Source organism: Adiantum capillus-veneris, chromosome 8 (genome assembly GCF_014529385.1).
Source record: "Adiantum capillus-veneris isolate H3 chromosome 8, ASM1452938v2, whole genome shotgun sequence".
Lineage (NCBI taxonomy): Eukaryota > Viridiplantae > Streptophyta > Polypodiopsida > Polypodiales > Pteridaceae > Adiantum > Adiantum capillus-veneris.
Genome location: NC_140938.1, coordinates 11,803,600 through 11,815,335, shown reverse-complemented (window position 1 = coordinate 11,815,335; position 11,736 = coordinate 11,803,600). Strand labels below are relative to the sequence as shown.

Genomic DNA, 11,736 nt, shown 5'->3' with positions numbered 1-11,736 from the left:
GATGACATGAATAGACTAAGAGAGCTTCAAAGTAGGTAATCTCTAGTATGCACACCCAAGAAAATCTAGTATGAGTACCTTCTTTGGGGTGTTGGGAATCTCTCTTCTGTTCATAGAGAGATATGCTTATTTCAAGATCCAGTTAAGAAAAAGATTCCAATTTGAGAGGTTCTATTGTTTAATTTATAGCACTCTTTGTCTCTATGGGAGTGGTTGTTCCAAGGGTATGACCTAGATAATGCCAGTTCACTGCATGAGTGTTAATGGTCATTGATTGGTCTCCTCACAATTGTACTTTCAAGAAAAAAATTCCTCAATCTACCCTTTGGTAGATTGAGGATAAGTTCAACTTTACAAGTGGATTACACTCATTACTTCATATGGTAGATTGTGTTGGTCATCATTATCCGCTAGTTTAAGTAGGTAATGTGGCACGAGTATCTACACCTACTCGCCACACCTTCACGCAGAAGACTCGTTGTGTTTACATAGATGGGATTTACAAACGATTGTGCAGAGAGGAGCTAGAACGGCCAATAGAAGAGCTCACACAGATATTGACAAAGACATTGCACAATGCAACAACACAGGGTCTCTCGATGCCTCGTGTCTTTGAGTAGAAGACAATTTCTCTCCCAGTAAAGCTTTCCTCAAATGCCCCTACATTGCGATGGAGTGACCCATTACAATTCATGCTATTATCCTTATTGTGGCCCCATAGGTCTCACACCGTCTTATGGAGCATCGCTCCATTATCACCACCCTCCCATTTCTGTAAAAAGCAAGCTTCCCTTTTGCCCTTGTCGCTCCAATGTCTGGCATTACTTCCTTCATATGAGCAATCTACGAGTGTGAGGTAGTCTCCAAGAAAAATACGTCTTCTTAAGTGTGGGTCTTTTCTTCAAAAACTCCTTCGCTTCCTTGGAGGGGAAGCGAAGAATAAGTGCTCTTTTCTTCGAAGTTTTCCCCTTGTTTTCACTTTTCTTATTATCCACCCTCTAAGCCCTTGTATGCATCGGCTCAATCACCCCCATCATAAACATGAGTTCTTTTACCTCTTCGTCAACATCATCTTGGTCTTTGCGGCCACAAATCCTCACATGTAAAGCACGCATATGCCTCCTTTGCTCCTCTGCTACTGTCAAGTTAATGATGATGGGTGTGGGTTGATTCTTTGACTTTGCGAGAGAGAGAGAGAGAGAGAGAGAGAGAGAGAGAGCCAACTTTCCACAACACTACTTCCCTTCCAGCTTAAAAATACCAACATTCGTTCTATCTTTTGACAATTTTTCTAAAAATAGTGCATGCCTCAAGGCACTAAAAGAAAAAGTGAGCAACCAATTTGGTCACACTAGTATGCGTAAAAGTGCAAGGTTCAAAAAGTTGAAATGGTTCTTCCTATCAAGAGTTCCAAATTTTGTGGCGCATGAAGTAGTCCTATGTTTACGTTGCAACTACTTCTTGTCATGGGGCAAGCTTCAAGCACTTCGTACCTGGCTTGTATATAGGCTGCCTGAAATAAACATGTGCTTGCTCACAATAAGCTTTAACACTCACAAACACTTTAAATTTTGTAACAAAATTTTTGTAACAAAATTTAAAGTGCTTGGCATAAATAAGTAATATGGTCTTTCCTTATCGGCAATAGTAGCAAGTAGAAGGAGAGAAAAAATGGTGAGAATGATGTGCATGTAACAAGCCACTATCATCTAAATGACAATGTCCTTCTCTAGCAAAGGAAAAGCAATCTCCTCAAACCATCGAGTGAATCACCCATAGTAAGAGCATAATTCCAAAAAGCTTCTTGCGAGTCTCATTGTTAAGGACTAGTACGGCCGGCCACCTTCGGCAGCCTCTCTCTCTTTCTCTCTCCCCCTCTTTATCTTTATCATGCGCAAAGGAGTTTCTCTTTTTTGGACTTTAGCCTTCATTTCGCAATTTTCGACGTGTAAAGCGCACTCCCTCTGCCGTTATAGAATACATATACATATAGATGTGGTCGCGTGAGGCATAGTTACTAGTAATAATGTTATTGATGCAACTATGCCAAAATCGGCATAGCTACAAAAGGCATTGCATAGTTGCATACAAGACAAATACAGGTGACCATGCATGAGGCACACTTATTTCAAAAAGTAACCAATAAATATGCATCGTGTTACCGTTGCCTAACACAAGTTTATCTTCATTCAAAAATTGAGCCCACTGATTGCACACCGAAACACCAACCTAACACTGGCTTTACCAAGCCACAAACACCAGCACCAAAAAATGTCTGCTTTGGACCAATAGTCGGAAGCACAGAACAATTCAACAAGACAATACTTTTTGCATGGTTATAGACATGAAAAAGATTGGGAAAATTTGGATTATGTTCAAAATTGGACCTGGGAGACATGGGAAGGATCCGTGCGCGAGATGATATGCCCCATCATTGTTTGCCATCTTTCAAGGTTGCATCCTAAAACAACTAGATTCGGGATTGCAGTGACATCTCCGCCTTCTGCAAGAGTCGAATTCCTGACTCAAGACTCGATGTCCTCTCCCTCTATACATGCACCATCCTCAGAAGGTCATGAATGAGTGTCTTGGGAACACTAGACGCTGTCCTCCTTGTGTCTGACGGAGCAGAGAACTGTGCATTGCGCAACAGTGAGTGCATTGAGCTAGAAGAAGAGCTCTCTTGTCGAAAATCCCAATCCATGTCCTCCATATACTGCACCCTCTCTTTCAAAAAGCTCTGATATCTGCAAGACTCTTATCTTGTTTTCCAAATGCTTTGTCCGCTCCCGCTCGACATGCACTACACTTTGGAGGTCCGTGACAAGGATTTCTAGGGACTCACATTTGTTCTCATAGTTGCGCAAGTTGTGAGAGAGGGAGTAGTCATAGACTGGCGAGGACATGGTGCGAGTGCGTATGCACCTACCGCTACTCTTGGAGCTGCCTATGATTTTGTCTGATCCAGCACTTCCGGAAAGCAAACCACTAGAGGGGAACATATAAGGGAGCACCACTATCAACCCAGCCTTCGAGAGGAGAAGGTATACAAGATAACTGGATGTGGGGGCCTGCTGCTTGCACAAGGGGTCACCTTCTCCACCCACATCTCTGAGCATGTTCTGACCATTAAGCAAGAGGTCCCCTTAATGCTCTGATGATGAGAAGAGATGGCAATGGGCGGAAAGCCTTTCCTCGGCTGCGTTCAGTCGAGCAATTTATTCATGTATAGCGGCACCCCACTTTGGACAATCAGGTAACAGATGAGAGTAGCCGATGTGGACGATCGATGCTTTGCATTGTGAGAAAATCATGGCAGAAAACTGGCTATAAGAGCCCCAATCAGCTGCAAGAACCGTGGTAGAAGGTGGTAGCCAATGACGATCGATCAAGCCGCCCTGCTGCTGCAGAAGCCCCTTAATTCTTGGCTAGGGAGATAAGGGTAATGTCATTTGAGCACAAGCCTTGATTAAGGGGTCAAAGCAAGGCATAGCCATGGCCAATGTATGCTTAATCATTAAGCCACAGGAGCATTTGAACACAAATTATATGCACTGCAAGCCACTTAATCCATAATTAAGGGGTGAGTAGCAAAGTCATTTCATTTCTCAAAAGCATGTCATTCCCCTGGGGGAATGCCTTGTCCATATAGTTAGTGTCTACTGTGTTAAACCTAAACCTTTAAGTAGAGGGAGAGAACTTGAGAAGGATATAGTGCTCTCTCTCTCTCTCTCTCTCTCTCTCTCTCTCTCTCTCACACACACACACACACACACACACACATGTAAGAGCTTCCCGCACTTATATGGAAGATACCCATTAGCATCACAAAAAATCTTAAACATGTGATTGCACACCGAAACACCAACCTAACACCGGCTTTGCAAAGCCACAAACACCAGCACAAAAAATTGCCTACTTTGGACTAATAATCGAATGCACAGAAATCTTCAACAAGACAATACTTTTGCATGGTTACAGGCATGAAAAAGACTGGCAAAAAAAGAACAACATACATCTTAATCATCTGAACCTAGTGCCGCAAAATGTGGATCCCATCAGACAAAAAAGGGAGGGGTTATACCACTCAAAATTCGCCCAACTGACAAATGTCACTTGGTGAGCTCTCCATTCAAAATTGCTGCTCATAACTTCACAGAGTCGCAAATCAAATCTCTTCTGTAAAATGCATCGATTTCCTTCATTGAATTATGTTCAAAAGTGGACTTGGAGACATGGGAGGGATCTGTGTGTGACAGATGAAATGCCCTGTCATTGTTTGCCATCTTTCGAGGTTGTGTCCTTCTTGCACGTAGATGCAAACTGCTCCTCAAGCATCTGGATTCGGGATTGAAGCGACATCTCTGCCTTCTGTAAGAGTCGAATTTCCGACTCAAGACTCATTGTCCGCTCCCTCTCTACATGCACCATCCTGAGAAGGTCATGAATGAGTGTGTCGGGAACACCAGATGTTGTCTTCCTTGCCTCCGACGGAGCGGCGAACTGTGCGCTGCGCAAAAGGGAGTCCATTGAGCTAGAAGAAGAGCTCTCTCGTCGAAAATCCCAATTCCTGTCCTCCAAATACTGCACCCTCTCTTTCAGAAAGCTCTCTGATATCTGCATGACTCTTATTTCGTTTTCCAAGTGCATAGTCCGCTCCCGCTCGACATGCACTACTCTTTGGAGGTCCATGACAAGGATTTCTAGGGACTCACATTTGCTCTCATACTTGTGCAAGTTGTGAGAGAGGGAGTAGTCGTAGACTGGCGAGGACATGGTTCGAGTGCGAGTGCGTATGCGCCCACCGCTACTCTTGGAGCTGCCTATGATTTCGTCTGATCCAGCACTTCCAGTCCTGGAAAGCAAGCCTCTGGAGGGGAACATGTAAGGGAGCACCACTATTAACCCAGCACTCAAGAGGAGAAGGTATACAAGATAACTGGATGTGGGGGCCTGCTGCTTGCTCAAGGGGTCACCTTCTCCATTCACATCTCTGAACATGTTTTGACCATTAAGTAAGAGGTCCCCTTAATGAAAAGGGCTGGCAATGGACGGAAAGCCTTTCCTCAATTGCATTCAGTCGAACAATCTGTTCATGTATAGGGAGGGGCACCCCACTTTGGACAATCCGGCAACAGATGAGAATAGCCAATGCGGACAATGGATGCTTTGCATTGTGAGAAATTTGTTGCAGAAAAGTGGCTATAAGAACCCCAATCAACTGCAAGAACCGTGGTACTCGGTTGTAGCTGCCAATGCCGATCGAGCAAGCCACGCTGCTGCTGCTGCGGAAGCCCCTTAATTCTTGGCTAGGGAGACAAGGGCAATGTCGTTTGAGCACAAGCCTTGATTAAGGGTTCAAAGCATGGCATTGCCATGGCCAATGTATGCTTAATCATTAAGCCACAGGAGCATTTGCGCACAAATTATAAGCACTGCAGGCCACTTAATCCATAATTAAGAGGTGATTAGCAAAGTCGTTCCATTTCTCAAAATCATGGCATGCCTCTGGATGAATGTCTTGTCCATCTAATAGAGTCTACTGTGCTAAACCCTAAACCCTAAGTAGAGGGAGAGAACTTGAGAAGGATATAGTGCGCTCTCTCTTCTAAGCTCTCTCTCTCTCTCTCTCACACACACACCCTCCCTCCCACCTTACAAAACCCCCTCCAGCACGTACTCTGTTCAAGCGGGGCAAGCCGGGGGGGAGGGGGGATTATTTTGATTTGATTTTCCAGAATCCCAAAATTCCGTATATTATGTGTGTCCTCCTCCTCGTCTTTAAAATAATGTAATGTAATTTCTTGAATCACCACCTATAAACTAGTTTTTTGCACTCCCTTGCTTTTTGTGAAAAATCTAGTGTTTGAAGCAAAGTGCCATTTTTTTCCTGGACCCCTAGAAAGATATTTAACAAATTTCACTGAAATTAATGGGATTTGTTTGCAAATGACCGGCAAGCTTTTATTTACTAGCTGCATAGCTGCAGTACATGGATAAAAATATCTCTAGGGAAAAAAACATTACTCAATTCCTTACGAAGAGACGAGTCTTCAAAAGAGAAATTTGAAGAATAATCCACCTCAACCCTAGGGATGGGAGGTTAGCTTTGCAAAGATGTCGAAGTGACAGTGCAGAGTAGGTGCTAGGGCGTGCCCTTTGAGGCCATGCCCCGTCCACTCCTTATGACGACCTCACCCCTTTTGCATGCACACTTATCCCCTAATGCATGGCACCCCGCGAACTTACTCCCTCACCGAACCCTCGTCCTCCCGAACTCTCCCTGCGCAAGCAAAGCCTTTAAGCTTTCCCTGTACCAAGAAGTGTTGCAGGCGCTCCCCCAGGGCTTGGCGCAGAAGCTCAAAGCAACTATCACCTTGGGAGGAGATGGAACCCCCGCGTCGTCCCGTCATTTCAAGTCAGTGGCAGAAGAGTGTGGCGAAGCTCATCTCCCAGGCTCCCAGAAGCAGAAAGATATACTGCCCGAGGTCATTCTCGAGGAAGAAGGCCTTGGACCTGCTTCAAGAGAACCTGCGCCAAGTCTCCGAGGTAAGCCCCATGTTACATTCCCTGCTTCTCAAATTAGGAAAAAGTAGAAGGATCTTGAAGAACTTGCCCTAATCGGCTTGCTAGCTGGACCCCGCCCGCCAGTTGATATCCTCAGAAGCTGGATTAGAAATCAATGGGGGGTCCTGGCTGTCGAGGTAGAAACTATTCAGGCTCTGCCCAAGGGACACTACTTATTGTCTTTAAGACAGCAGAGATGGCGTTCTCTGTCCTTAGTCACGGCCAACGGATAATAAGGTCCTCTCCCTTAAGTTTGTTCTGCTGGAACAAAGATTTCAATCCTGACCGCTTTGCCTTGGTGAACTACCCTATGTGGGTTGAGTTCCCTAACCTGCCAATGCACTATCACTCTCATCTGGCCGAAATACGTTCTCCTCTGGGTAAAGTTCTAGGGGAAAGGCAAAAGACCAACTACATCCCTTCCTGGCATCCTCACGTCCTTATAGAAATGGACATCTCTGTTGACCTCCCCTCCTCCATCGACATATTCACTGATGATGGTGAACTCTTCGAACAGGAGATACTCTACAAGTATCTTCCTAATACTTGCTTCCATTGTGGAGCCAAATCCCACTTCGTGAGGAACTGTCCGATCAAATTGCCCCCTCCCCATCAGGAGCCGCCATCGGCAGATAAAGAGAAACAGAGCAAAGAAGGAGAATTTGCGGGCTTCACTACGGTAACTCATGCTAGAGGAAAAGCAACCTCGCAGAATAATGACAAGGGAAGGGATAAACAGAAGGATAAAGGCAAGAACTGGCAACCAAATCGATTCGATGTGCTTGCTCCCCTGACTAGCTTGACGAGAATGATTTTCAAGAGTCGAAAGTATCTGAATCAGATGCAGAGGAATCGTTGCCCACTGAATTGGAAGCACAGGTCAACAAAATGGATGTTGATATGATTATTGATCTGAACTTGGCCTCCCCTCTGCCAAATATTGCCAACAAAGAGAATGTCCCCCCTTCGCCCCTCCCGGCACCGATAGACATCTAGAAAGACAACAAAAGGGCGCATGATCAAGCCTTGCAAAAGTCGACCAAGTCCCCGGCTGGCAAAGCCAAAAAGGACAAAAAGGCTCATAAATGAAAAAGGGCGCATGATCAAGCCTTGCAGAAGTCGACCAAGTCCCCGGCTGGCAAAGCCAAAAAGGACAAAAAAGTCTCCAAGTGGAACATAAAGGGTCTGACCGACCCTGCAAGTCTCGCAAAATCAAAGCATGGGTGACTGGCAATCCGGTCAACATCATCTCGCCACAGGAGATCAAGGTCAATGGGGATGATCTTGATAGACGCCTGAAGGAAGTATCGACAACTCTCAGATGGTTTGCCTCTTCCCATTCAAGGGGGTCGGGTGGAAAGAGCAATAGGCATCCCTACTGGGTGGCTCGCTCACATTCCTGGCGTTTGGGTGGGGGAGCATTGGGTTGTAGTCTCCATCTCTGCCCTGTTCCCAACCACACTAGTTTCAATTTATGCTGCAAGCTCTTCAGCTCAAAGAACCAAGATGTGGACAGATCTCTATCTCTTGAAGGGGGACATCATCTTAGTCAGTGACTTCAATATGGTCGAGGAATCGCAAGACAGGTTTCTAGGCAAAGGAATAGTCATCAATGGAGGGGAGAAGACGGCCTAGGACAGAATGAAGGATAACCTAGAACTCTGGGATAGTAGTTTTCTCATGGTAGAACTACTCCAGAGGGAGGTTGGCAAGGAAAGCCAGACTAGACCGCTACTACTTATCTCTCCCGCTGGCTAATTCCTTCAACAAAATCAAATGCAGGATCAACTTCAACTCATGTATGTCGGACCACTACCGAGTGACCACAGTCATAGATTAGAAGGCGAGCAAGATTAGGAACCAGTGGTTCCACACTAATCCTTCCCTGTTTCACATACCTATTGTTCAAGCAGCCATGAAAAGAATCTAGAAAGAGCACTATGCTAGATCAGTGAGTCATGTTGCAGCCTGGTCTTCAGCCATCAAGGAAACTCAGAGCTGTCTGTCAAAATTTTGCAAGGAAATCTCACTGATACGTCGGAATCATAGGGATCGGATCTACAACTCCCTCCTCCTCCTTGAAACATGGCCGCAGCGTGAGGTTACTCAGGCCTCTATTACGAAACTGCGAGCTAAACTTAAAAATGAAGAAGACATAACCACTAAGCATGCCTCTATCTTCTTCAGAGAGTGGTGGGCAGGAAAAATTGACAGGCCTTCCAAGCCGATGTTCAAGATCTTTAGGAAAAAGCAATCATGTGAATCCTCCCCGCTGTTTGTAGCTTCAAATGCCTCTATTCATAATGAAGCTGAAAATCTTGAGTTCACTTAGACCCACTTCAAAAAATTGTTTAGTCCCAGGGAATCGATCCCCCCCCAAGTGCTACAAGCTCAAGATGAAATTTGGAAATACAAACAAAAAGTGGTCCCTTAAGAAGCCAGATTCCGGGCAGATCTCCCTTTTTCTATTTTCGAAATTAAGGCTGCAATTGAGTCATTGGCTCCCAACAAATATCCTGGTATAGATGGCCTGCCTGCTGAATTCTTTCAAGTATTTAAAGAAACCCTAGCCCCCTGTCTCTTGAAAGTATGGGAGGAAGCAGTCCCGGTTCCAAGCACTCCCTTTTTCTATCAACATGGGGATCATTAAACTTCTGCACAGGAAAGGTGCCAAGGATAACCTGCCTAATTGGAGACCTCTCACTATGCTCAACACATGCTACAAGATCTTTGCCAAAGTAGTTGCTCTTCGGATCACCCCCATGCTAATGAAATGGATTTGTACAGAACACAAAGGCTTTATTAGAGGAAGGAGGATCATCGAGGCGGTTATAGCTTGTTGGGAAGGAATCAAACACGCTGAGGACTTGGGAATGGATTATGTGTTCATAAAAATGATTTTAACAAAGCTTATAACCGCCTCAAATGGTCCTTTATTCTACTTAGTCTGGAAAAGATGGGCTTTGGCAAGGGGCTCATCCGATTTGTAACCACGTTGTTTGGGCATGCTAGAGCTAGAGTCTCTCTTAATGGAGCTATGTTGGAATACTTTGAGCTCAATAGGTCCATTAGACATGGTTGCCCCTTGGCCCCTCTTCTATTGCTATCAGTGCAGATGGTCTCAACTACTTGGTCAAAGGGAAGATGGCGAAGGGAAGTATCAAAGGCATTCCTCTACTATACAGTAACAACCAGCAATGTCTTTCCCAGTTTGCTAACGACACTAATGCCTTGCTGAGAAACGAAGGTAACTCTTTGCAAGAATTCTGGGATGCAATGGAATTATTATGCTCGGCCTCTGGCTCGAGAATAAATCATAACAAGACAGGTGTCAGATCCTCGCAGACCCCTCTGTCGGGTTGGATGCTTAGTCAGGGTTGCACTCCCATCAAGGAGGGTGAAGTCTTTAGGCTATTAGGTATCCCTTTCGGGTTCAAGGTTCCCCTTAAACAAAGATGGGATTGGGTGTCAGAAAGCTTCAGGACCAACCTGGACAGATGGAAGGGCTTCCAGGGTTCTCTAGCTGGGAGAGTTATGGTGATTTATCACTTTCTATTTGCTTATATTTTGTTCTTTCTCAGTTGCTGGCGCCCTCCGGACTCTCATCTTAGTATCATAAGCAAATACTACAGGAGCTTCTTATGGGGGCGTGATCCATTTAAGAAAGCTGTAGCCAAAGTTCAGTGGGACATTTGATGTCTTCCAATAGAAAAGGGGGTCTAGGATTAAAAAACATTAATAAGTGGGCAGATAAAATAGTAGTTAAACTCATTATCCGAGCACTGGAGGATACCAACCAAGAATGGTCTCTCCTCCTGTTCAGGAAAATAAATAGCTTTGCTCTGGCCAACTGGAAGCCTTGGCAAAAACTGAGCTAGATCACTATCTTCTTTGAGCCATTTCCCATCAAGGCTAAAGGGTCAGACCTGCTTGCATCGCTTTGGGGTGCATGGAATAGGGCAAGGGTTGATCTATCAGTTTTCTGGTCTAAAAATAGGGCTAATGATGTTTGTCAATTCGACTCCATTTGGTGGCCTCTCTCCCCTCTAACCCCAATCGCGAATCAACAGATAAGGACAGCGCTTAGATGTCTCAACAAAGGAATCACCACTTGGGGAGTTCTTTGGAATGGTCAATTACACAGGTGGAAATCAATTGAGGAACTTCTTCTCCAGTTTCCCCTTCAACCATGGGAACTCTTGCTTATCTTATCCAGAATTGAGGGCTTCCCTAGTTCAAAGCTATGGAAGCTTTCACTTAAAGAAAGTGTCCCGCTCAGTGCCTTTGGATGGAAAGGAGGATTCAAACTCCAACACCCGCAATTGAACCTTGGAGATATCAGTACCTCACTGCATAGCACATTGAATAGACAATAGAACGTCAGCTTGGACAGGAAGCAGTGGATGTTCAAATTTAAGAAGCTGCGGGACACGTCAATTCAACCCAAGAAATCGGTCCTCCTCTAGCTAATACTTCACAAATCCCTGTGGACTGGAGAGAAAAGCCTCAATGCAAGAGTATCTACGGGGATCTGTCTCAGATGCAATGCAGAAGTGGAGTCCATTTTTCATTTGTTTTTAAGATGTTTACAGTCTGCTATTATTTTGTCCCCTTTAAATTTTGTTCTTAAAAAACTAGTCTCTTGGAGACAACTGCTCCTAGGCGACTCTATAGGTATCCTCTCCTACTACTGGAACCAAACTAGGGTTGAATTTTTATGGATTATTTGCAAATTGAGAAACAGTCATGTGTTTAATGTGGATTACTAGGCTCCTAGCCTGAAAGTGTTGTTTGTGGATTTCAATCTACAGGTGTTCAAAACAAAAGTCAATGAAGCTAACCTATACTATCTAAGGAACTAGATAATTAAAGACACAGAAAAATCTCACATGGCAATGGAGGTTGAAGATATGGAACTCCTTATTAATAAGAGAAAGCTTGCTGAAATCAGGAACATGCTGGCGGGCAATCTGAAATCCTCCCAGGCGGCTTTTGAGGTTATTTCCAAGGCTGGTAGCTTCATTGAGAAGGTTCAAGGAATGATCGATTCTCTGAAAGACTGATAATGAGAGAATGTATAAGGTCGGGTCGTATGGTCGGCGATAGATGTTTTGTATCTAGTCAAAGTCTAACTAAAGTAATGAGTTGGTTTTGTAAAGGGAGAGTCTC

General features: G+C 44.7%; 1 protein-coding gene and 1 pseudogene across 2 annotated transcripts; both read right to left on the bottom strand.

Annotated features, from left to right (window-relative positions):
• Positions 1 to 2,186: 2,186 nt before the first annotated feature.
• On the bottom strand, positions 2,187 to 3,123 carry LOC147451675 (uncharacterized; annotated as a pseudogene).
• Positions 3,124 to 3,178: 55 nt separating this feature from the next.
• LOC147451674 (uncharacterized) lies at positions 3,179 to 5,738 on the bottom strand. Of its 2 annotated transcripts, none has more exons than XM_086517566.1 (2): positions 4,085 to 5,738; positions 3,179 to 3,564 (listed from the first exon to the last, which is right to left on the bottom strand). In XM_086517566.1, exon 1 carries the CDS (start codon positions 4,999 to 5,001, stop codon positions 4,273 to 4,275), a length of 729 nt encoding a protein of 242 aa, XP_086373692.1. In that variant the 5' UTR covers positions 5,002 to 5,738; the 3' UTR covers positions 3,179 to 3,564; positions 4,085 to 4,272. The 2 variants fall into 2 exon arrangements, with proteins under 2 accessions (XP_086373692.1, XP_086373693.1); XM_086517567.1 differs by having other exon boundaries at positions 3,179 to 3,554.
• Between the last annotated feature and the right edge of the window lie 5,998 nt (positions 5,739 to 11,736).